At 46.0% G+C, this 26034-nt stretch overlaps 3 protein-coding genes and 1 long non-coding RNA gene across 6 annotated transcripts; 3 read left to right on the top strand and 1 right to left on the bottom strand.

Annotated features, from left to right (window-relative positions):
* Positions 1–436: 436 nt before the first annotated feature.
* Positions 437–11053, bottom strand: LOC148328461 (uncharacterized). Its single transcript, XR_015845577.1, has 2 exons — positions 10707–11053; positions 437–3576 (listed from the first exon to the last, which is right to left on the bottom strand). It is a non-coding gene; the product is annotated as an uncharacterized LOC148328461 (long non-coding RNA).
* On the top strand, positions 1987–6795 carry rpz (rapunzel). The gene is made up of 4 exons (XM_088306442.1): positions 1987–2148; positions 4148–4218; positions 5033–5511; positions 6025–6795. The coding sequence occupies exons 1-4, from the start codon at positions 2003–2005 to the stop codon at positions 6229–6231; spliced, it is 903 nt and encodes a 300-aa protein (XP_088162568.1). The 5' UTR covers positions 1987–2002; the 3' UTR covers positions 6232–6795.
* LOC148328460 (protein rapunzel-like) lies at positions 10912–16557 on the top strand. Of its 2 annotated transcripts, none has more exons than XM_088306440.1 (3): positions 10912–11024; positions 12995–13491; positions 13611–16557. In XM_088306440.1, exons 2-3 carry the CDS (start codon positions 12998–13000, stop codon positions 14299–14301), a joined length of 1185 nt encoding a protein of 394 aa, XP_088162566.1. In that variant the 5' UTR covers positions 10912–11024; positions 12995–12997; the 3' UTR covers positions 14302–16557. The 2 variants fall into 2 exon arrangements, with proteins under 2 accessions (XP_088162566.1, XP_088162567.1); XM_088306441.1 differs by lacking the exon at positions 10912–11024 and adding an exon at positions 11916–12096.
* Positions 16558–21274: 4717 nt separating this feature from the next.
* On the top strand, positions 21275–25722 carry rpz5 (rapunzel 5). 2 transcript variants are annotated; one of them, XM_088307884.1, is made up of 2 exons: positions 21275–21345; positions 23939–25722. In XM_088307884.1, exon 2 carries the CDS (start codon positions 24005–24007, stop codon positions 25184–25186), a length of 1182 nt encoding a protein of 393 aa, XP_088164010.1. In that variant the 5' UTR covers positions 21275–21345; positions 23939–24004; the 3' UTR covers positions 25187–25722. The 2 variants fall into 2 exon arrangements, with proteins under 2 accessions (XP_088164010.1, XP_088164011.1); XM_088307885.1 differs by having other exon boundaries at positions 21340–21489.
* Positions 25723–26034: the final 312 nt, after the last annotated feature.

The following is a 26034-nucleotide window of genomic DNA, read 5'->3' as shown; positions in this document are numbered from 1 at the left end:
TCTGTGATAACCTGGGGAGTCCTGGCACATCTTGAGATCACCTAATTAAGTACTAAAGTCATTCGAATGTTACTCTTAAATGACGGCCCAACAGTGCCCCTATCGTCCATTATCTGTTATTACATTAGCTCAACAACATTTTGTTGGCGTTCCGTCAATTTTTTGCATTTTTATCTAAAAAAAGTGACGATTAAGATGTTGGTGATAAAAGTCATCTATATTCGAACGGAACCCCGCACTCCGATCCTCCCAACTGTGAGGCAGATGTGCAACCACTAGTCCACCATTCTGACCTGCAAGTATTTTGAAAGAGCCGCTTAACCATTTTCTGCACCTGTCCTGAGCGTGTTTTAAAAAGCTTTTCACTAAACCCGTTCGTTTTGTGTTTTACTGTTTCATGGTGCACTTATCAAGCTATAAAAAATGCAAAAAGACGCCTTTTTCTTTTTACGTTTATTCAAGTGTTGTTTACAGACAAAACATTTGTTTCAACGCTGCATGCACAGGGAGATTTAAAAAAATCAATACACTTATACCATACATTTCAATCTCCAAAATTTGATAATGAAAAGATAAAATGTATATGCCATGCATAAAAAATTGTCATTGGAAAAATTAATACATTTAAAGAGCATTTTACGAAAGACTTCAAATAAATAAACTGAACACTTATTTCTCATTGCAGGTTTGCCGGGCTTTCAGACTTTAGAAAGCAAAAGCACCCCAACCCCGGTCTTAATTTAAGCGAACGCAAGTATGAGGCGTGCAATCAAGCAGCAGACAGCTGAGCTGCAGTTGCAACCAACTGCATGCCTGCTGTTGTCGAATTTTGTTTGCACGTGCAATCGGATCCGCTCGACAGCTGTTCAACGGGACAGGTGCACTTCGTTTTGGCAGAGCAGGGGTCTTGATTTTAGCTCCGAATCCAACATCTCAGGTCTGACGGAGCGAATGATCGCGTTTTTCCCACTTTATTTGTGTAGCCGGTACGACGCTGACATTTGCGCCTGGGTGAAGGTGGCGTATCTTATTTGCATGCACAAGAAGGGCCGTGGGGCAAAACAGCTCCAACTGCCACGAAGTCACTTTAATTGGAAGATTGCTTTCTGTAGCTTTTGCACTCTACAAGATTTATGGGACACCTCTTTTTTTTTGTCGAGCGTGCGCCGAATAAAGAAAGAAGAAGAAGGCGGCGGCGAATGAACAGATGGCAGCATGCGCGCGCAGCCACTGGCTGGCAGGGCGCGTTAAAAGGCTCAATTGTGTCACATTATTCGCCTGTGAAGCAGTGACATGCTTTCCAAGCAGGACTAATACTCATTTTCCACGTTTATTTGAGCATTCAGAAGGCTTAAAGACGCTAAATCGATCAAGTTTCAACTTCCAGTGGCTTGCGCGCTTCGTTGGTGCGCTTCCCGGCGGACTCTGGATGAAAACGGACTCAATATTCCTTTTTTTCCCGGCGGAACTCGCATTTTTACGGCAACATTTGTATGTTTGCTGTGTTTTTAGAAAGTTTTATATTTTTTTCTACTCATTTAAAGCCAAGGGGAAAGTCCCATTGGCATCATCTGGACGCACCTGCCTGCGCACCTTTTGGGAGAAGTTTCGTCTTTTTCCTCAGCACTGTCGACTTTTGCTTGCTTGAAAGTCGTCGCCAAGCACTTTTGAAATGCTAAAGTATTTCTTGGACTTATAAATATCATGAATGGAGTGTTTGTTAGTGTCTGAAAGATGCCGCGGGCTTTGGCAAGGCGCTCAAAAGTCTTCTTTTTGGAGTTCGCCTGCACGCAGTAAAACAATTCGGTCTTGGTTTCGACTATTTGAATGCGGAATGGACCAGAATATCTTCACAACAAGGGGGGATGGCTGTAAATGTGATGGGGGGGGCGTTAATATTTCAGTCATTTAATGTAGCATTTTCAAGTGGCACTTGGAAAAATGGCTCTAATTGGTTCCAAATAACAATTTTACGCCTTTGGGTGAATCTGTAGACCTTTAAATGATGGTTTATGCCAATATTCCCCCCCCTACATGTCGAATGTACATGGACGTGTCCATTTTGCAGGGATTGCTGGGAAGAAGAAAGAGTCAGTCGAGGTTGGGCGGTCGGATAGACGTCCCAAGGTGGAAGTCAGCCACTAAAAGGTAAGAAAGAAGCACATCTTTCGTTGCTAATGCTGGCCAATATTGCTTGGGATCCCAAAAGGAGACGGTGTGGTATGCGTTGGTACCGAAAAGGACGAGTTTTCCTGGCTAATTTGGCGTGTTTGCCGCATTTTCAAGCGGGTCAGGCCACGGTTGTGCGTTAAGGAGCAAACATGGAGGCGCGGCTAGAGGGAGCCAAAGCAGGCAGGAAGGAACCTCACCCGGCCTGTGGGCCTCCATTCTTTAGCAAAGCGGATGTTTGACCTTATCGAAGCAACCACAAACACTTAACAAGACCGCAAGATTTTTGATTGTTGTCTTTTGGCAACAGTCGTCGCAGTTGTTTGAAGATAATGAGCCTCGAGGGTGTGCGCGTCAACTGCCTAAATGGCACAAGAAATTCTGTCCAACAAACTCGCCTCGTCAATGTTCACGTGGAAGATAAATGTCATTTGATTTAGAAATGACTAACTTTAAGATTGAAATTTGAGTTGTTTTAATTAGCTTAGCTTGTTGCTATTTTTTTCTGTTTTGGGAGTGAGTTTTCAAGATGGCTGTCGAGCTGGTAACAAGTGACGTCAGGAGGCTGCCCTTCACTTCCTTGTTTGGATTTGAGACAAATGTCACATTTAAAGACCTTTTCCCGTGTTTTCACTGTTAATATGTCCATTTATATATTTAGCAAACTAGTCAATTAAATGCTGCTGAAAGCAAGTGACTTCTTCCATCACTCAGGTGAGAAACACCTGCTCGTACACGAAGTCACTTAGAGGGTGACATTTATTTTATTTTATTTTTTTTTACATTTAATGGAACCAGTGTATCATAATGTCACACTTATGACTAGCAATTTAATAGAAAACGATATTGGAGCTGTCTGTTCAAGCCTATTGAATGGACGACGTTTTGAGATGGTCAGACTTTTTTTTCTAATGGTGGCAAGCTCGAACTCTGCTCCCCTTGACTGTCTGACTTTTGATTTCAAATGAATCATGAAATGGTTGCCATGGTGAGGTCGCCTCAACTTGTTGCGCATCTTAAATAGTGGCCAGTTTGAATTCAGCTCACCTCCTGTGTCACGGTCTTAAATTTGATTTTCAGAAATCAATTTCTGCAAGTTGTGCTAGTCTGTGCCCCTTCCCTCATCACCAACTTCAATCAATACATTAATCTAAAAAATGCATGCTTTAAAAAAAAAAAAAAAAAAGACGTATCTCCTCGGTTTTGTCCAAATCCTCTTCAATGGCCGTCGTCTTCAACTTGGCTCACCTCCTTGCTGTCGTTTGGAATTAGCTTGGCTTACCTCACTTGTGTTAAACAATATTAAATGGCAGTCATTTTGCGTTTCGCATTCTTCCTTTGCATCAAATCATCTGAAATGGCGGCCATCTTGAGTTGCATCACTGGAATGGGCCTCAACCTCATCATCTGTGTAAACAAGAAAACAATTACAATACATTCATGCCACTATGAAACTGGAGTTAGCAAATAGAAGAAAAGAAGTCACACAAACTAGCTATTAAAAAATGTCTCCATTGAGTGTCTCCGTTTTTGTGCTGCCTAATTTGGCCCCTGAATTCTGACGCGTTTGCTTTCAGTCCACTGGTGGTGGTGCTGAAATCAAGAGTGAGTGCTGACCCTTTTGCTGCCCTCTAGTGGACGCATGGAGTAAGAAATGCACAATCCAAACACGCCCTGCAGGCTCTGGACGCGTAATCAAGCTGTTGAGGGCTGTTCATGAAGGTGTAGCGTAAGAAATGCGGCTCAAAATTCCGTCACAGATCTGCTCTGTCGTTTTTCATTTGGCTCGACCCACTAAAAGTTGTCGCGGCGGCTCGAAGATGTGCGCTCGCAGCAACCTGGTGCTGAAAAGAAAAAAGCTGCAGCGGAACGGGAGAGGCTCATGCTTAACTCTTTCCTCACCGGAAGTCAAAAATGACTCCACATTGTTCTTCGCTCACTTTGTTTGTTTTTTTTCTTCTTTCTTGTGTCGTTGCAGGACGGTGCCCAGCGACATTCTTGTTCCAGTGGGAGCTCCAGGAAAGAAGGAGGCAAAAAAGACCGAAGCGTGTAAGCGTCTGTGCTCACTGGGAATCCCCCGTGAAAGTGTGTGTGAAATGTTTGTGATGCTTCCGAGGCTATCGGCTCAACGACGTCAGATTTGTGTTGCCTTTGTGCCGCTTGCGTGTCAGCTGCAGTCATGAATGTTGCAAGCGTGCGCTGACACTTTAGTCGTCAACTCTCTGCAAAGAATCAAACAACTTTTTGGAAACATTTCGGTTGACTTTCATCTGATCGAGCGGAATCTGTTTGGTCAAAGTATCCATTTTCCCAAAATGTTGACTTGAAATAATACAATAATCCTCTTTTTTTTTTTCGACAGTTAAGTACTTTGGGGGGGATAAATGCTTATCCAAATCGTTTTTTTTCCAGCTTTTCAAATTAGACGGCAGATGTCAGTGGGATGAGACTTAAGCACATTTAAGGTAGCTTCTGCAAATCGTATTTCAATTGTCAAGTCTTCATTTTCTACTCTTGAATTCACAGAAATTAAATCTGAGTCACTTTTTCAGATACTTTTAGGCAACCTTCCTGGCGCAGATGAAAGGCTCATTTCTTATTTGCGGCTAAAAAAAGATCTTGTGTTGCAAAGTGACAGACTTCTGTCCGTTCCGTCTATGATGGACTCGTGACGCAAACGGATCATCTTTGAGCTGCGATCCGTTCGGGTCAAGCGCCACAATTCAAACACCGGAAGAAAAAGAAAGTAGTGCTTTGGCGCCCCTCCTGCCTATCTGGTCCCACGATGAGCGTATGGTTCTGTCCGATGGGGGTGCGGCCGGGTCGTATCCATACTTGATGACCGTCTCGTCCCTTCTCGCAGCCGAGATGGAAGAGGAGATCGTGGAGGAGCACGCCAAGCTGAAGCAGGGCGTGGTGAAAGTGCTGCAGTGCGTGGCCACCATCTCGTCGGCGGCGGCCGTGGTCAACCCCATCTTCGGCGTGGCGGGCTCGCTGATGCGCGTGGTCCTGCACCACATCGACGACGAGGACATCCGCACGCTCAAGCGCGAGTTCGGCTCCGTCAACCGCGCGCTGGACGATCTCTCGCGCAAGAACCGCCAGGCCCTGGTGGCCATCCAGAAGGAGACGCTGGACAGCCAGTACGCCTCGGTGGAGGAGAACCTCAAGAACCAGTTCCGCAAGTTCATGGAGCTGGTGGAGGCTCGGCCCGAGCACAGCGAGCGCAAGAAGGAAGACTTTGCCCGCTCCTACGCCGACGACCTGGGCGACCAGAACCTGCACACGCTCTACGACGGCGTGGTGGGGAAACCCAAACTCTTCAGCCGGCCCATCCTGGAGGTGAGTCGCAGACCACGCTGACGTAAACCCAAACGCCATAACATTACAAATACGGCAAAATATCAAATAACAGTTGAGGCTAAAAGCCGTGCGACCATGTCGAACTCAAAGTAGCAGAGGACGGCGTTGGCCGCCTTGCGTGAGACGCGTAACGTAACTCAACTTTCTTTTTTGAAGGAGATGCTTGCTTTCTAAAAGCAGACGTGCCTCGTTGCAACAATCCTGCGACGCCACCAACCACAAACAAATGTTTTATTTTGGTTTGTTTAAGAGAGTCAAATTAAATGTAGGACAAATTCCTTCTCGTTACACAAAAATTGAACGGGGAAAAGGCCAACTCGCATTTGTTCCTGTATATTTGATCGGGTGGAAATATTCTCCGCTGACCAACAGTGATGGACGTGAATTTTCAAGCACGACTAAACGCGACGGTGGAATCGGCGACCGGACGTCATCGAGGGCTTGCCCGTCACTGGGAAAGTGGTTTTGACGCTGCGTTGTTGTTGTTTCGAGGTGTTCCTGAAGCACTCGGGTGGCGACCGTCGGGCCATGGAGCGCCTGTGCACGCGCCTCACCTACTTGTTCTGCATCGGCCTGATCGCCCTGATGGGCTACGCCGCCGTCATCGGCGACGACGACGCCGGCCTCGGCGAGGAGTGGGCCGAGAAGATGGAGAACGTTCAGGACAAGATGCAGCAGGCGCTGCGCATGTGCCGCTGAACGCGTCGTCGTCGTCGTCGTTCGCTTCTACGACAGCGGTGGGCAAAGTCGCGTACGCACGTCCTGCATGACGGGCAGTGCGGCCACTTCATATTTACGTCGTCAAGCGTTTTTTTTCCCTTCCTCGAATTGGTGGTTGGGATTTTTCTTTGATATATTTCATTCAAGAATTAGCTGATAGGTTTATTGCAAGAAATTACACATGGGCAAAAATGTTACAGATTGTCTACGTTATTTTTTTTTTTCTCCAAATGAAGTACTTATTTAACTCATCGACTGCCAGCCGTTTGCAAGCCCTTGGACTGATCGTTCGAGGTTAGGTTCTGCCGCCTTTATTTGCGCCAAACCAGAAAGTAAAATTTCACTAGAATTTGTTTCTGTTCTTTAGAAACAGGCAGTCGATCACGCACTGATTTCAAGCGGACAGAAAAGCTTTGGCGTTAATATTTTTGAAGCTGTGGCACTTCAACCTCCAAATCAAAAACAAGACTGAGAAAGGGCTTTCGATGGCTAAATAATAATATACGCCTAAACAAAAAGATGTTGACTCCCCACATGGCTGAAGTTGAACATCGCTGACCTTTTTTTGTCCACAATGGCTGCCTAATCTTTATTTTCCATTTAAAAGCTGTGCTGATCTCCTTTCCAAAGTGATGCAAGGCTGCCACCTGCTGCCAGTTTGTTCAAATGCACAAGTTTGAATTTGACAGACGAGCCGGGTGAGACAGTCCAACCCGCCCGCCTGTTGAAAAATGGGCCTGTGCTGGTCGTCGTTGCCAAATGCAAGCGTCCGTGGCAGCCGTTGAGTTAATTAATTTCAAGTAATCCTAAACGGTCCAAATAAAAAAATCCCCCCCCCCCCCTTTTTATCGGAGCCGCTTGTCCTCCATGAGGGGCGCGGGGCATGCTGGAGCCTCTCCCTGCCGTCTTTGGTCAGTCGGCTCGCCGCCCCGAATTGGTTGCAAGCCAACCGCAGGGCACACAAAGACCAACAACCACTCGTGCTCACAATCACACTTACGGCAAATTTGGAGTGTCCCGTGAACCTGCCATGCACGTCTTCGGAACGGGAAATGCAAAAACATGCAAACGCCACACAGGAAGACCGGAGCCCCAATCGATAGCGCTAACCAGTCGTCCGCCGTGGCGGCAATTAAAATATGGCATCTCTTGCTTACCCCCTCTCCCTCCCTCCACACACACACATTCTGAGTTTGTCCATTTTTGAAGTCCCAACGTGGCGCTTGAGTTTGCCCGCCGCTGTGGGTTTTGAACAACTTGAATGCTTAGGCGGGCGCCTGTCAATTATTTGTAGTTCTTAACTGTGGGACCACCCACTAAGCGTCACCATGTTCTTTGTTACAACAATTTCCAGTTTATCCGAATCCCGAGCGGCTTTTGCGATGTTGTGAAAATGAGCGATACCAAAAACAAACCAAGCTATTACGTGAGACGAATGTTATGCGCTTATGTCGTGTGGCGCTCATACCTGAACACTAAAAGTGGTTTTCATGACACGACTTGATGAGAATGCCGCTTGAGTCCCACGAACACTATTTTTTAAGAAGCACCTCCTTCCACGTTCTGCAGAATGACTTAAAAAAAAAAAAGGAAAGGCCATTGAAGCTCGTGCTGAGTTGGTCACTTTCTGTTGAATGGGCACTTTATTCCAAACGCAAAAGCAGCAGCGGCCACTTCAGGTTGAATTGTTTTTTATATTTTTAAATAACTTTTTTTTTTTGCAGCCAGTGGTGCCTCAATGTCTATATTCTTGATTTTCTTTCTTTGATTTTGGTGAGACTTGCTCTCAGTTGTCACTGTCTTTTAAACATATGCGGTGTTAAAACGTTGAATTAATGCCTCCGTTTGTCATGTTGGCTGTTTGATTGTGTCGGGCTGTTTGGCTTTTTTTATTCGTGCACGTTTTGTTCGCACCATTGCAAATAAATACAAGTCTGCATACATGATTTTGGGAGTGATTTTTGTTTTCTCGCCTTAACTGCCGTCTGGTCTTAGTGGACATTTAATTAGGGACATCTGCAGCCTGAAACGAGACGGAGACGCTCGGTTTGCGACCGGATTGTGCTGAAATTGATTTAAAAGTGCCCTCAGGTTTGCGTTGCCAACATCATGTGACCAAACTGGCCAAACAGTTGAGCCGTGACACTGGCAATGCCAGCCCGAAGACACTTTGACATGGTATTGGTGCAAAGAAAATGTTTAAAGAAAGTCGACAATGTGAGCCCAATACACCAAGATCTCCATCTTCCCCAAACTATTTTTAAATTTACGGTGTGTGACCTTGAAAATGTTTATTTGATGTGATCTAAGAAGTGATACGACGTTGCAAGCTAACAAATTTGATTCATGGCCAGTTGACAATGAAAACAAAACTGCTGTCCTTGTGCTGTGGACTGTGACTTTCTCCAAATTTCTTCAATTAGCCATCTGGTTCCGTTGACTTGGACTGAAGTGTGAAGTTTTTGTCTTAAAAAGAAAAATATTTGCAGCTAATGAAAATGGGCTTTCATCACTAGACGGTCCAAGTGTGCCTAATAATATGCTCCATAAAATTAAAATGAAAGTGACACATGATTCTGTGTACATGTCTACATGGGATTTGTTTTTTACTATTCAATGTACAATTTTAAAAATATGTGCACAAACATAATGAACTTTTTTTTTGACTTAATGTGTACCTAATGCACATACTTGAGTTGCACAGTATGTATGTAAAATCAAATGAAATTTACTTTTTAAAAATACTTTGACCAATCATTCTAAAGTATCAAAACGTAGCTAACGTAGGCCACCTTGTGATGTGTGAATTATTTTACGAAAACTTTGAAGCTCGCGTGTCCGACACAGCGAAGTTTCGCTACTGATACAAAAATTTACAGAAAAAATAAATTATATTTCAAACGACACCAATAAAAGGCCGATTGGTAGTTTTTGGTTTGCCGGCTTCCCAGGTTGAAACGTATCAATCGAAGGTGTCGTCTCTTATTTGTCCACGAGAGGGTGCTGTTTTTCGGAATGACGCCTGTTCTTCCATCCATCCATCCATTTTCTTCTGCCTCGGGTGAGCGGGATGATCAAGTGGTTGGGGGGTGACCCGGAAGACGGACTCCAGGCACTCCATCGTCGTCCTGGTGGGACGTGCCCGGGACACCTAAGCGGGGAGACATTCCCGGGGTATCCGATCCTCTCAGCAGTGCATCTGTTCATTGTGTGAAAGACTGACTGACTGGCGACCAGTCCCGGGTGACAGGATGTCGTCTACCTTTCGCCCAAAGTCAGCTGGGTTAGGCTCCAGCAACCCTCAACATTAAGCTCAGAGGTGAAGAAAATGGATGGAGGGTGTGAAGGTCACGTGAGGTGTACTGCATTTAAGGCAAAGTTTATTTAAATAACATTATCCATCAATTATCATAGCCGCTGATCTTCAATCTAAAAACATTACTTCTTTATATGAAATTAAAAAAACGGCCACTTTGTCAATCCATTTATCTTGCATAGCAAGCCATTTTCAGCACTTTAGTTGGACAATATTTGTCTTCTTTCGGTCGCTCGTCGGGCCTGATCGAAAGTCCAGACTTGTGAAAAAATGTGAAATTAGCCACATTTTGATGTGAGATCCTTTAGGGGTGACACCAACGATGTGCGTGAATCCCCAATGAGTGGATCACGGGGCTGCACTTTCTCAATATGTCCGCCAGATGTTGCTATTTCCCACATCTCCAAACAGTCCACCTGTGTCCACATATTATCCGCCACATACACACCCAGTATCCTTTTCAGTTGCTGCATAGTCTGATATATATCCGAGTACAAATTTACGGTATTTTGCTGTATACTCTGATATATGTCATGAACCAAATTGAGCTTTACCGTAGTTATTATTTAACATTTCAAGAAGGTATAGTGAGTGCTGAAGCCTCCGTTAAGAACTGGATGAACTGCTTCCAATCGCGCGTAATCTTCTCATCTAAACAAATGCTGATTTGACCCGCACAATTCTGCTGCTCGTCCCTGAAGGGGGTCACGAGTCACAAAAGAAAGAAAAATACAAAATGAAAAATAAGTCACCAGTTGACTGATGTTGCTTGCCTGGACTGTGGCGCATATCTGACAGGATTTGCGTCATTATCGGGATTTATTTTTGGTGCAGGGTGGCGGTGGTGTGTGTGCGTGTGTGTTTCGTTTATCATTTTTGCGCCTCAAGCAGCATTTGCGCCATCACCTGCGGCTAATTACAAAATAAAACCATCTTATTCCATCTTGGAAATACAATATTTAAGCCACATATATTCCTTCAATGAATGCCATGCCCAACGACAAAAAAAAAGATGCCATCAAACCTGATGGTGGACAACTCACGCACGTGACAAGCTTCAATATCAGCACACACCCGATTATTCCTTTTTAACATGTGCGCAATCATATATTAAACAAAAATGAGGTCCTGTTCTTACCTTCCATGGCTTGCGTGATGTTGTACACCTCCAAGAGGCTCCTGAAGGTGACCCCCCCCCCCTTGCCCCCAGCCACAAAAAAGCGACAAATAAATAAAATAAGATAAAAGCCCGAAACATTCAAATCCACCTCGGACGAACCACGACAGCAAAATGTTTTCACGTCCCTTGCATCTCTTCTTCAGCCCTCCCTCCTTTCTTTTTTCTCTCTCTCTTCTTTGGGACCCCTCCCCGTGCAGATTTGCTCACACACACAAGCAAGCACGCTCACAATCTTCCACCAAACAACTTGTCCGACGTGAAAAAGAAGACGCAGAGGTAAGAATGTGCTGAATGTTCTTTTCTGGACTGGAGACGATGAAAATGATCGCCAAGCGGGTGTGGTGACGTCAACTGGGGGCCTCACACACACGCGTAAATGCGCGCGCCCACTGCGCACTTACTGGTTTCTTTTTATAAAATATTTTTTGACAACCAGAATCGTCCTCGTATTTGATTAGGTGTGATGATTTCTGGATGTTAAGGAGTTGTTTTCCCCCCCGCGGCCTTTGCTGCTCGCATCCAGTCAAGGACACGCACGCGCATACGCACAGCCTCCATTTTGTGTGCATGACATCACTACCTTCAGTGTTGTGTTTTATTTATGATTTTTGTTTCTGAAAACATCACCAGCTCTGGAGCACATCCCAACGATTGTCGTGGTTGAAGCTGTAACATAATCAGTGGCGTATTCTAACTTGATTACTCAACTTAAAGTCCCCGTAAAGTGAAAATGTCTTTGACATTTGAAGCAGAACAGAGAAGACTTTTCTTAATGTGCCATATTTGAATGATTAAAAAAAATATGGTGTGATGAGGCTTGAAAATGGCGAAACGTGTGCAACCACACCCCACTAAAAAAAGGATGCGAAAAAGTACCGAGTATCGGTTCCACATGATTAAAATGTGCTCCATCGATGCATATTATTTGTTTATAAGAATTTGCTGCATTCACCGCTCCGTGACATATCAGCTTTAATAATAACTAATTAACATTCAATTGTTTTTTGTTTTTTTTTATATGTATGTGTACTTGAATATTTTCCTGAGGGGGTTTTACTTTTACTTCCTGCATTTAAATCGAGATGCCCTTCGGTTTGTGGTCCTCCAATTTCACATCTTTTGGTTGTTTTGTTTTGCGCACTTCTTGACTATTTTGTCTCGCCTCTCTTTTATTTTGGGTGTAATCCACATTTGAGGACTAGATGGCGCTGCACTCTTTTTGTTTGACACTAAAATTGGAAGAAGAACAGGACGCACTTTCAATTGATCCTCGTTCTTGAATGTCAAGCCTCTCCAATCCTGCTTTTTATGCCTCCAGAGAGCCACAGCTGTGCGTTCAATTTATAAGGTACAACTTTTAGGAACGATCATTACTTTGTTGAATTAATACATTGAAATGTTTTTAAATGTGCTTGTATGATTTTTGAAAGTGTGTTTGAAGACCTTAAAGATGTGTTGCAAATTCCACTTGCTGCGAGTGTGGTGAGGAACGTAAACCTGTCAACAGAAATTATTATTGCATCTGTACGCCTTACTTTGAGCAAATCGGCACGATACTTCGGTAAACCTAATTGGCTGATTGCCTAACGTTAAAAAAAAAAAAAATGAAAGAAGGCGCGTCAATGAGGTGATTCTGATTAGCTGAAAGATGAGTGACTTTTTGAATCCGCAGCGGCAGCTTCTGGAATTTTGCTGCCGGCATAAATAATGGATGCAAAAAGCGGAACAACAAAGTAACAAGACGCTCTCTCTCCTGCACTCGTTTTTTTCTTGTTGTTGTTTCTTTGGCCTGGTGAAGCTCGGTTCAACTGCTCTGACGATAGCATGACCGGACGTTGTCGCTGATACAAGAAAAGAAGGGAGATGCACCGAAATTTTCCGATTCCTTCTAAAAGAATAACAAAAAAATAATAATAATTTGATGGCAGTCATAGCCCTCGGAAATGTCTGAAACCACACTGAGGCGTTTTTAAAAGAAACTTTTATCGAGTGTTTCTTGGCAGCTTTCTTGCTGTCAAGAAATGAGCGCAAAATTGCATCACAACATCACGCGTACGCACAGTTCATGTGGGAACTTCTCTCACTCTTCTTCAGGCTGCTTTTTTTGCGCTGCAACTTTGCCACAAGAGCTCAGTGCTGCCCCCCCCTGTTGTGGCACAACGCGGTACTACGCTGTAGGCGCAACTCAGAAAAGAAAACGATCGCTGGAAAATCTTCCATGAGAATTTTTTTTTCTTGTCTCGCAGACCATGAGCAGCCCCCTGGAGAAGGTCGTGGCCCAGAAGAAGGAGGCCATCGAGGCGGCCATGGACATGTTGGAGCGCGGCGCCGAAGTTGTGGCCGGCGCGGTGGGCGAACTCTTCCCGCTGTGCGAGGCGGCCGCTCCGGTTCTGCGTTTGGCTCTGGACAACGTCCACAGCAAGGAGGTCTTCTACGTCAAGGAGCAGTTCCTGACCGTCCGCAATTCTCTGGACATTCTCTCGGGCCAGCTGGAGGACATCGACTGCGAGATCAAGAAGGCCCGGCTGGACTCGCAGTACTTTGCCGTGGAGGAGAACCTCCGCAATCAGTTCAGGAAGTACATGGACATCATTGAGGCCAAGCCGCAGTTCCGGGAGGTGAAGACCAAATTATTCCTGGAGCATTTCTCCAGGAGTGGCGGCGAGAAGAATTTATTTGTGCTCTACCACGCACTCATGGGCAAAAGCAGCTTTGGCGAGTCCATTCTGGACGTGGTGGAAAGGTACGCTCGGCCTTGAAGCTCTCAACACACCGATCCGACGTCGGAACGTTGTTTGGTGTAGAGTGCCACGTCGTAAAGTCGGAGCCGATTGATCACGTGTTGATGTGATGTTTTGTCAGGTACGTCTCCAGGAACCGCCGCCTCCTGGAGGACTTTTGCGTGCGCATGAAGGAGCTCCTCTGCTTGGGCCTCATCGCTCTGATGGGACACACGGCCTTGACCCAAAATCACCAAGAAGAAGAAGACAAAATCCAAGAATGGAGCCGCAAGATGGATGAGATGGAGCTCCGGATGAAGACCGCCATCCAGTCGTGCGTGGACGCCTTCCCGGAGCAGGCCAAAATGGATGTCCAGCACCTCCTCCAGGAGAAGCAAAGCGACAACCTCCAGGAGACCTCCCAGCAGCTCCTGGACTTCCTGGTCAAGAAGTACGACTGGGTGAGCTGGTCGCTGCGCCTCATCAACCACTCGGGGAGCACGTACCGCAACTGGAGGGCCGGGGAGCGCTTCCACCACGTGGTGGGCCGCAACTGGTTCGAGGTTCTGCAGGTCAACAACATCAACTTGGTGGTGTCGTTCAGCACCCGGCCCCAGACGGTGCCCGGTGACGTGGTGCGGGCGGCGATGGAGGGCGCCGCGCGCAAGGGCAACGCCCCCGCCGTGGTGGACGTCCTGGAGAAGCAGATGAGCGCTTTTGTGGTTCACGCCGTCAGCCGCCACAAGGAGTCGGCGGCGGCCTGGAGCTTCCCCGAAGATTGTCACTACTGGGAGAGGCACAAGAACGTTGCTGTGTGCGTACACGCCGACTGAAACTCGCAAACATTCCAAAGCAGGAATTCAGTCCAACCTCGAACCTCGTTTCATGTTTCCATTCTAAACGATAACCTTGACCGGCATGACCTCCCAAACACAAACCCGAAAGCTCCCAATTTAAACCTACAAACCTAAAACACCCAAAGCTGGGCACTTGACCCTTTTTTGCCCGTCAGTCCCCCACCCTCAGGCCTTATTCATAGAAATTGTCAGCCCCCCGACACTGTTACCAAAAAAAAAAAAAAAAAAAATGTTGCCGTGGGAAAGATGCTAAGCGCAGAAATTAATTTTAAGATCATTAGCTGGCTAATTTCGTCTTCAAATTCGCTCACCTCATTATGGGCTCATTGTGATGGAAGTGTTTCGTCAAACCGAAATGGGTTAACGAGCCTTCTTCTTCGACGTACAGTTGGGAGTGGCGCTGTTGACGCGTTCGAAGAAAATGTTTTTTGTTTGCCACTAACGCCGAGTACGTTCAGATGAACTTTTAGCCGCCTCGCGACCACGTCACACGCATGAGGGCCGATTAGTGGGCGGGACTTAAATCCACCTCCGGCCTTGCTTTGTCCAGCCCTTTTTTAAACATTTGTCACCTCACATCCTCCGCCCCAAAAATGGGCGCCCCTGGGACGGACTTCCCAGCTCTGCTAATTCCGAATCGCTTGCCCTCTATTCCTTGTTCATGAACGTTAACCTTTGGTCCCCCAATCCCTAAACCTGAACCGTGACCTCAAACCACTAACTTCCTAAACTTAAACATAAACCATCCAACACATCCACCCTAACACGAACGTTCCACTTTTAACTCAATCACCACCAGCCCCGGTAAAAAAAATAAATACTTTATGACGTCTATATTCGTCAATGGCAGCGAATGATTTAAGAATGACATAATTTCAATTTCTGACCTCACAGTCACAATGACGACATTTTAAAGAGCAGAATCGAAATTGTATTTCCAATCCTGACAAATTGTATAATTACTTTGGATTGTTTTGTTTGCAGAGTAAATCAAGTGAGTGCACGCTGAGCATCGAATGCGTTTTGCTTGCTGCCAGCGGACAAGTCGTTTATGGATGTGGGCAAGTGTTTAATCTAATAGGCTGCTTCCTTTTTTCCGCGGCGCAAATGTGATTGACGCTGCACCGTTTGCATCTGCGGCTGCTAATCTAATTTCCCTTTGCACCCGAGTCAGCGTTTCCCAGACCGCAGCGCTAAAACCCCCCGCGGGCGAGCGCTAAAGTGCTTAGCTTAGCATGTGAAGCGTTCATTCGTTTGCCACGCTTTTGCCAGCCTGGAAAAATAACGTGGCTTTTCATTGGAATATTTTAACGTCCATTTTCTTCATCTTAAATGTCCTTATTGGGGTGGTGGGTGAGCTGGAGCCTATCTCAGCTGACAGACACCCTGGAGTGGTCGCCGGCAAGTCGCTAAGCGCATATCGACAACCAAGCGTCCACATTGACATCTAAGAACAATTGGCAATGAAGCCGGCAAGCTTTCGTAATGTGGCAGGAAGAAGAGAAAACCGATGCGGGAATTGTCATCCGTGTTTTTCTTTCTTTCATGTTTGCCTCATATTTGTCCCTTTTTTCGTGTCATGTCAAGTCGTTCGGTTGTCATTTCGTGGTGTTCTCGTCAGCTCTCGATTATCAGGCCATCAGCTCCCCGCAGGCACTCTCGTCTGATCCAGATGTGCCTCGTTGTCTCATCTGCTGCTGCTTTCTTTCAGTCTGAGTCGGTTCATTGTTGTCGTAAATGATCACTATTTTTATGTCATCTTTTCTGTTGCGGTGGATTTTATTCTCCGCGTTGGGGTGTCTTTAGTTGTTTCTAATATTGCCATGTGCGGTGTATCGTGGCAGCAAATTGATTAGCGGCTGTGCGGTCTTTGGCCAAAGGTTGGAAATATTGATCGGAGGTGCTCTTCCTTCCTATCCTCCTCCTCGTTAAAAAGCCTCACGACAGGCCCAACGCCGCCATGGCAACATGACGGGAATATGGTTCAGATGTAGCCACAAATGGGTGTTCCCGTTTTTTTAACCCAGTGTCCGACTCGTGATTGGTTAAAAATTGTGGCACAATTGTCACGCCTGCGATCAGCGTTTTGCACCCGTAGAGGAGCGAGAAGCCGTAAGCGTAAAACCTATTTTTTCACATCATTTTGTCCCGATTGTTTTCACATTTTTTCATATAATTTTTAAACTGCCAGTTTTCAAGCATCTGTATTAATACTAAGGCATCTAAAGAGTACTTCAGCTTGATATCAATGTATGATGTACTGTAAATAGAAAAATAAAAAATATAAACACAGGAAAAATGTCGTTTATTCATCGTTATAACAAAAGCGGGAGAAAATGTTATAGGGTGCAATGTCCACTTCCAACCAGCAGAGGACGGCATTTGTTGCCTTTCGTGAGGCGAGGCACACATTCTGAAAGCGAAGAAGAGCCACGCGACTGGTCAATATTCGACATTTGTTTGGCAGATAAAACAAGATAAAAAGCGACACAAATAAGTTCTACAGAACGCAACACAAAGGTAAGTGCAGAGAGAAAAGGTCGACTCTTATTGCACGTTTCCGCCATGCTTGATCGAATCACAGCTGATCTTCGTGATCCATTTGAACTCAAAACACCTGCAGCTGTGCCTGCCTAGCAAAGTGGAGCACAAGTTTTTTTTTTAATTAATTTATTTTTTATTTTATTTTTATTATTAAGTGTAGCCCAAGTGATCTCATTTCTGACGCGCTGTTCACTTGCAACAGGACTTCAAGTCAAAGGGAAATTTCGACTTCAGAACAGGCAGCAATTCAATCTGCCCTCATTGGAAAAAAGACGAAATGCTGCCATCCGCAGGACCAGATAGAAGCCAATATCAATATTTCATAAGCGAAATGAAAGGCAGCGGATCGATGTTAGGCTCCTCTCGGCTAAGGATTATGTTATTAGGCATGCATCCTGTTCTTTGACTGATCCAATTGGATAAAGAGCCTTCAAGACATTTGGCGGAAGGAAATGTGGTACCTGGAGCCCCCTGGTGGTGACCGACCAGCATGCAACTGTTTCCAGCTACTGTACGCGGTGAGTACAAAAAAGAATCCAGGTCAGGCATGATCAAAATTTAAGTTATGTCTGAGTGATAACATGCCTGTCTCTTATACAGCTACTGAATGCTACTCATGAAATAACTGGGAACCTAATTTTGTTCTTTTCAAAACCTAGTACTACTCAGTTCAGTCACTAAAATACTTTTTACACACACAAGACACAAACAGAAGAAAGCGTGAGAAACGGGAAATGAAGGAGAGCCGTAGCAGGCCAAGACCTTCACTGGGATGATCTTCCCTCGCTCAGCCAATCAGGCGCATGCTAAGTCATCGGAAAGCTTTAGGGCGAATTCCAGAACCAGTACCCCACGCGAAACCACCTTCCAACTTGTTTTTGGTTGCTTCTTTTTTCAGTCCACCCAACGTTAATGAAAAGCAAGAGAAAATGTGGAGCTTTTCTATTGGCCGTGCTCAAGACATGTCCACCTTAAAAGAACACGCGCGTGAAACTGTAGCAACTTTCTCTTGCGATGTAGTCAAATTTCACGCTTCAACGCTGTCCTGCTGGACGGCAAGTTGATTTAAAGCCATAAAACGAATGAGCACCGTTGGCTAAAGGAAGCTATGCAAACACGTTCATTTGCCTGATGTTTGATTTCGGGCAAAGGGAGTGCAGTTGCAAGCACGACGTTTTAAAAGAACGTCAAGACTCCAATAATGAACGCCGCCAAGCCCCATTTAGACAAAAATAGTGATTGTGGCGTCCTTTCAGTGCATTTGCGAGAGCGTCCAAACCAAAGAAAACTCAGTGAAAATAAAGTACAAAGTTAAAAAATTATGTTGCAATGTGGTGATCGCACGTTGGTAAAATCACAACAAATAAGTCACGGAGTTATGATAAATTTGCCAAATTGTGAGAACAAAATTATTAGGTTGAAATATCACATGCGAGGTCACAAAGTTAAGAGTCAAATTGTTCCACTCTTTTTTTTAATCGGACAAAAAGGAACATTTATGCTGACTCGTGCGTGTATCTCATCATCTCGTCAAAGTAAAAGAAGCCAGCAAAACGTAAATAATGGAACTTGGACTGCAATTAAGCAACATGGCGGCCCAATAAGGATAATTGCTTTGTGTGCCCTGGTGGAGCTCCAACAAAGTCGGCTCAGCGCCGGGGAATCGATAGCACTTCCCTCCCAGGCCTTTTTTTCTTTTTTATCTCTTTCCTCTCCTGTCGCTTGGTATTGACCCAAAAGACTGACGGATGACCGCAGGCGGCGTAGGAAGCGTCCTCGTCTTCCCGCTCATCCTCCGTTCCCCCCTACGGGCCAACTGTGTCACTGCACGTCCTTTTTCCGCGCGGCCCGGAAACATCTGCGGGGACATCCTCCCTTCAAGCAAGAAGTTTCTGTTGAAATATTCATATGGGATGACCGCACGGTGAATCCGTTTTTCGCGAGGGGAAACATTCAAACATTGAGACCAGGGGTGCGCAACCTGCGGCCCCAGAGCCGCCGGTGGCTTTTTCATCCTTCTGCTGTAGAGTTGGACTGAACTGAAATTTGTTGGCATGTTTTTAAAATGTGACTTTAAATTGGAAGATGATGGTCACGTTTTTGGGGGCGGGGCAGGCAGAGTTGCCGTCATCCAAGGAAGCAGAATGAAAATTGTTGTTATTGTTCGTCCAATTATTCGAGCAAAGGACATGAAGCACCTGACGGAGCCTTTCATTATTATTTTTTTCTTACTGTAGCCACAAACCGGTTTGTCCTGTCCAGTATTCGCAATAGTAAAATAATATTTGTGTTTGATAGCGTCACACTTGTCTTGTGTGGCTTGTTTGCGCAGAGCTCTTCCCGCAGGTGATTTCCAAACGACTTGAATTAGTCAACCACGGTAAAGGGGGGGGAGAATCCATAGGGGCCTTTAGTCAAGGTGGAAGGAATTCTCAACAGGTCCAAATCAAATTCAGTGTCAGCACAAAACCTTAATTAAGGAAAAAAAAAAGAATTCATGAACAGCTGCACTTTATTTGTTGTTCACCGGACTCACTCAATGGTGGCAGGTGTGCTGACTCCCTTTTAACAAAACTTTGAATGTGATTGGTTGCATATGAACTCCCCAGTTTAAGCGGGTGTGCACACTTATGCAACCACTTTGTCTCGCTTATTCCCTTGTATCTCCTTTAAAATACTTTTAAAAAATTGCGTTGAACAGGTTATTGGTCACTTTAATGGTAAAATATTTGTAATAATTGCTTGCAGGGTGTGTAGACTTTTTATAGCCACTGAACGTGTTACACGGTGAATGATGGCCCTTCTCACCCAGTATTTCCTGATAAGTGCCACTTTGCACAAAAGAAATGAACCGAAAATAAATGTTGCTCTAAAAAATCCTTTTCACAAATTCCTTCCCACTTGCACTTTCTGATCTTGGCAAGGGGGGGCGCTAGGGTGGCGGCTGAGGAGAGTAGCACTTTGCGGCGGCGGGCAGGAAACATTAGACGCTGGCCAAGGTCAAAGAGATAAAAGCCAGTCAATACAAAGCCGTTCTTCATGTCACGTCAACAAAGCAAAGTGCCTTGACATGAATTCACTGCGGCGACTTGTTAGACAAGTCAAGTCGGGCACAAAAAAGGAGTTTGACGCAAGGATACGGTCAACCGCTGTTTATGGTGGGGGATACGTTCCACATCCACCAGCAAGAGGAGAACATCTCCGCTGCAGAGATCTAATTAAATGTATATATATATATATTTTTTTTTTAAAGTTGTACCCCTACACATGTTTTAAACATATAAAAGCATAAATTAATTCATATTTCCCTGATGAAATGTCATTATTCTGCTCCAACAAAAAAAGCGCTTGTATGATGTTACACTTTGTAAAAACACAAAGTCATGTCAAAATTAAATCAATTAAAAAAAGAATTAAACTGTTTTTGCCACATTCTGTGTTTCAATTCTGTGGCCATTGGGCTAGTCCCTCTCATGTGCACACTTTGGCCACCTGGGGGCAGTATAATACAGACAGTCACTTATACAGAAAAATGCCAGCTTGGGCTCCACGATGGACCGTTTCTGGCCCGCACACTGTATGTTTGCCACCTTGTCCTAAATTCGGACTTGCCCGATATCATAAAAAGCCCCAAAAAAACAATCGCTTCAAAATCTGCGCTACAGCGGGGCCTCACAAACCATCAGCAGGGGCTGCACTGTAAACGCAACACGTGCCGTATTTCCTCTTAAATTTCCGTCACGCCACCAACTTGTCACGTTGCGTGACATCACATGTTGCCGCGCCGCCTGTCACGCCGCGCTGTCAAAGACAAACGTGGCCTTTCATCCGACCGCCGCGCTGTGACCGAACCATTCTGCCGGCCACCAATCGCCCGCCGTCGCTAATTTATGCCTGCGGGCAGAGCGATTGCTGTTCTTAGCGGAATCGTAGGCTCAAGTTGAAGGGAGTGGGTTCGGTTGCCGTGGCGACCAGCTCCCAGCCACAACAAGGCTGGTTTTGTCTTGGGGACAACCGGGTCCGGCAGCCCCCTTTTCACTCCCCCTTTCTCACGCTTTACGCCACACACACACACACACACACACTTGGTTGTTTTGTCCCATTCAGGGGTCGCCGCAGCGCGTCCGGAAGTAAAATACTCATACTGAGGTCCAATGTACCCAAGTACAGTAATGAAGTAAATACCAACACACACTTAATGTTTCTGCCGACATGTCCCTGCATGGGAGGAGTGTTTACAGGATGTTATCTCTGTCTTTCCCAGTGTGCCTCACAGTCCATCCATCCGTCTGGAATGCTGGGAAAGGATGGAGGAGTTCCACAGGGGGCGTGACGAGATCCACTGGGAGAGAGAGAGAGAGAGAGAGAGAAAAGGATGGAGGAGGAGGGAGGGGGGGGGTTGCATAAATGCATCCGGCAGAGACTTGCACTCGCATTCCCAGCTGGATTACTGAACAAGTTGGAGAGAGTTTGAAGGTGAGCTCGGCTTTAATTCTCTACAACTTCCTGTAAAAGCGAAAGCACATTTTTGGTTCAAACTAAAGAAAGCAAAATGGAAAGAATTAAAGCCTCTTGTTGCTTGGCAAGTGGATTTTGATCATTCAAGTTGAAGATTTGAAGGTGAGCTGGGCTTCAATTCCCCTTTGATTTAAAAAAAAAAAAGGAAGGGAAAAGAAAAGAGCGTGAAAAGGAAAAAAAGTCGCTTGTTGTTCTGACAGTGAAATTAAAAAAAAATCGTTCAAAGCTGGGATTTAATTCTCAAATAATTGAGTGTAAAAACGCTGTCGTTTATTCTGTAAATGTATTTTGACCTCTCAAGTTGAGGATTTGAATGTCACCTCGGACAAGTGTCCATATTAGCTAACACTTAAAAGAAGCTAAATTAAAGGCCGATTTTGCTCTCTTCGGCTGGCTTGTGACCACTCAATTTTGGATTAGATAACACTTTAGGATATGTTTTTTTTTAATGAAATTGAAATGAAAGCCTTATTTTTGCTCGCCCAATCCATTTTGAACATTCCATTTGAGCATTTGAAAGTCGAAATGGAAATGGCAAGAATTAAAGCGCCGTGCAAATGCATTGAGGCCATTCAAGGTGAGGATGTGAACGTCAACTTGGCTTCAGTTATCTCTTAATTCACTTTTTATTGCGTAATTTAACACAAAAGAAAGTGAAATAGAAAAAAAAAGTCTTTGGTTGCTGTGGCAAGGCACTTTTGGCCGGCGACGTCTGCGTTGCGCGTCAAGTGGCCTGGAATGTCCGCGTCAAGCGCAATCGATTGCTCAGCATTTGAGTGGAATATTTTTTTTTTTAAATCAGGCCAAATGTTGGTGTGGCATCGTCAAGGCCACGGCCCAAGCGGAGGAGTGGATCTGCGTGCTCACGCTGGGGAGGGACGGAGGGAGGCCCAATTCTTGTTTGCGCGAGCTCCCTACAAGCTACAAAGAGGGAGGGGGAGGGGTCGAGGACGCAGGAGGGGGGGGTCCAACTCTGGCGCGAGGGCCTCGCCCTTCGTAGAAATTCCACCTTAACAAGAGCAAACTTTTGTTTGTGTGCCAAAGTTTCGACTTTAAAATGAATCCTGATTTTTGGGTTACAAAGCGTCGTCCTGTCCAACGTCAAGTAAAATGACACCGAGTGACCTCATCACTGCAGCGAGCGCGCGCACGCCAGTGGCGAGAATTCAAACACTCGTGCCATGTTTGTGTCCAAAACACGTTCCAAAAGACGCGACCTGCTTTTGTCTTCCACCATCAAACACGAAGGAACGAAAAAGAAAAGCTGTCCGAATGGGACGGCAGAGAAGGAACATTTCTTCCCCCATTTTGCCTCACCGGCTGTCAATGTATTTGATATCGCATGTCAATTATAAAAGATGCAACATTTAATTAAACGATGATAATATGGGCAAAATATGCATCGAAATAAAAAGGGATTGAATGCATTTTACTGAATATTTAAGAATTTTTGGAGCTTGATTTTAGTTCATTTGAAAATAAAAATCTACCCACCCCCAAAAAAGAAAAAAAATAATTTTAAAAATGCTTTTGCATCATTATCAACATTCAAATAGTTCAATTCGACCCGTAGCCAAATAACAGCCCTCATTTGTTTTGTTTTTTTGTCATACAAAAAACACACACTCAGGCAATGTACTGCATGAACGCGTGCGTGTGTGTGTGTGTGCGTGTGCGTGCACGTGTGTGCGCGCGCAGTGTGTGATTACAAGGTTGCACAAGTGCACTGCCGAAGGCTTTTCCTGAGCCAGGCTTGGGTGTGCCTTTTCCGCGGCCTCTCTGGGGAGTCGACGCGCAACTTAGATCATCTCCCCGGTGTCTTTTCTCCAGCCGGCACGAGAAGTGACGTGTCGGCGCCGTAAAATCCCCCACCTAGTTTGCTCCACCGCGAACATCTGTGTTTGCGCTGGCGCTGCGCCATTGTCGGACGAGTCCGACCAAATGAGCCATCCCAAAGACGACGTGACGTTTGTGTGCGGCTGCGAGGGTGCGGCCTGATGCCGACGTGTGCAAACAGGACACGGACTAGGTTGTGCGTGTCGGGACAAGGTCCGGTTCTTGGCGCTCGTACCTGCCAGGGATGGAAAAATCAAGCGCATATTTTGCTGTGTGGAGTGCCTGTCCACCAATTTCACATCCAACTACATTTTTTGGCGCTGGCCTCACGTCTTGAAAAATGCTGCTCAGAGTTTCGGACTAATTCTCTCCAGCTGTGACTTGGCAGCTTCCGAAGCAAAGATCCAAACCAAAAAGTTGAGCAGAGCTGCAGTGTTGTTGGATGCGCAGAAGAATATTGGTGAGTGAGGCTAGCAAGACTTGCTTCGACGTCGCTTGCGATCCTCGCGTTGGTACGTCAAATTCGATTGGAGTGGGCGGGTTGAGCAGTGGCTCATTTGCATGAGATAAAAGCACGTTGCTTTCAAAACATCTGCTGAGAGAGAGTCATCGACTGACACCTCACAGTCGAGGGGGCGGGGTGAGCAGTGGCTCATTTGCATGAGGACAACATAAAATGTCTCCTTTAAGGGTGTCCCTCTCGGTCTCGTTTCAGGAACGTCTCCGGCTGTGGCGGAATCGTTTTGTTGGCGTTAGCTAGCGGCCGTGAACTCGTGCGACCATGAACAGCGTGGCCGACTGGCTGCTGGACAACAAGGACAAGATCGAGAAAGGTTTGGACATCATGGGCCAGGCGTCCGAGGTTCTGGCCTCCACCGTGGGCCAGCTGCACCCCATCCTGGAGGCGGTGTTCATGGCCTCGGCCGAGATCCTCAGCAACCCGGAAGGCAAGGAGGCCGTCTACTTGAGCCAGAAGATCGAGCAGGTCAACCAGAAACTGGTGGGCGTCCAGAACGAGATGGACCAAATCGCCCTGGAGCTGCAAAGGACGTCGATGAACAAGCAGAACGTCGACCGCGAGGCTCACATCCTGGGCCAGTACGAAAAGTTCCAGGAGTTCATCAACACCAAGCCGAGCATGAAGGAGAAGAAGAAGGAGAAGTTCATCAAGTATTACGAGAACACGGAGGCCGACTTGAACTTGGACGCCCTCTACAACGCCGTCATGGGGGAGAACACGGCGGGCGAGCCCATGCTGGACACGGTGGTCACCACGGAGCAGAGGAGCCGCCGGGCGGTGGAGGACTTTTGCGCTCGGCTCAAGAAACTCTTTGTGGTGGGCCTCATCGCCGTCATGGGCTACGCCGCCCTCAAGGAAGGCGTGGTGGAAACGGGCCTGGCGACCAAGTGGCAGGAGCGCATGGAGACGGTGGAAAAGCGCATGAAAGCGGCCGTGGACCACTGCACCGAGACCTTCGTGGACCAGGCCAAGCTGGACTTGGAGGAGGTGCTGAAGGAGACGCCGTGCGCCGTCAACGAGGACTTGACGCGCTCGCTGCTGTCGACGCTGATCAAGAAGTACGACTGGGTCAACTGGTCGGTGCGCGCCTTCAACAACCGCGAGCGCATCTTCTTCTACAACTGGCTGGCGGGACGCAAGTTCCACGGCAGCGGCGGGGCCAACTGGTTCGAAGTGGTGACCGGCAACAAGATCAGGGTGGTGGTGTCGTTCTGCGTGGACCCGCAGCCCATCGACAAGACTCGGATCTACGAGCAGATCGAGCGGCAGCGGCTGAAGGGCAACATGATGGCGGTGGCGCTGACGCTCAACCGCTGCTTCCCCGACTGCCTGGTGCACGCCGTCAGCCACTACAAGGAAGTGGTGGAGTCCAACAACTTCAGCGTGGAGTCCTACTACTACGGCAAGCACAGGCGGGCCTTCCTGTGCATCCACCCGCAGTAGAACCGCAACGGACCCTGAAGCACTGTGTCACCCACTTTGATGATTTTTGAAAGGTCCTCATTTCATCTCGGACAATTTCGAGACATATCCTTCCTCTTCGCAAGCCATGGTGACATTCCCAAAAGAGTTTGCAAAAGATGAGCATTTTTTTTTTTTTGGTAGATTTACAAAAATATCCACGCCACAGCTCGCAATCGCTTCCTGTTTACAAAAACGCTCACGTCGCAGCATCTGTCCAACATAAAAGATACCAAAGAGAATTTGTTGTCATCCAGCAGGACGCCTTTTGATTTTCAACATTAATCGGACATGCTTGAATCTCGGTGATGTTTGTTTTCTTGTCAGTGATCAAAACTTTTTTTTGTTTGTTTTTTTCTTCAACTGATTTTCCTTTGCAGGCACATGTTTGTAAATTGATTTTTTTTTTTTTTTTAGTAATGTAATGTACAGAACCACTGTGTGTATATATATAAAACAAATCTATGTTAAAAAAAACACATTCCATTAAAAGTATGCTGATTTTTCAAAACAGAAAAGTTATTTGCCATTTGATTTTCAAGAAGAATGCGCAGGAAGCGTGAAGAAGCAAGCCGCGATGATGCAAATGAAAGACAAATGAAGCGCCAGGTTTGTATTTTTTGGTCTCTTTCCTAATTAGAACACCACTTCCTGGTTCAGGAAAAAAATGGAGTATACCAAAAGCATTCGCGGCACGCGCTAATGTTCTATCGTGACTTTGGAGCAGAAAAAAAGGGAATTTAGATCATAAAAACTGAAGAATTTAGCGCTCCATTTTCACATTTGTTCATGCTGTGAATTTGATCCTGCACAGCTGGACATCGACAACG

This window comes from Idiotropiscis lumnitzeri, chromosome 10 (assembly GCF_059441095.1).
Source record: "Idiotropiscis lumnitzeri isolate Australia: NSW breed Sydney's pygmy pipehorse chromosome 10, RoL_Ilum_1.0, whole genome shotgun sequence".
Lineage (NCBI taxonomy): Eukaryota > Metazoa > Chordata > Actinopteri > Syngnathiformes > Syngnathidae > Idiotropiscis > Idiotropiscis lumnitzeri.
This window is presented reverse-complemented; position numbering and strand designations above follow the sequence as displayed.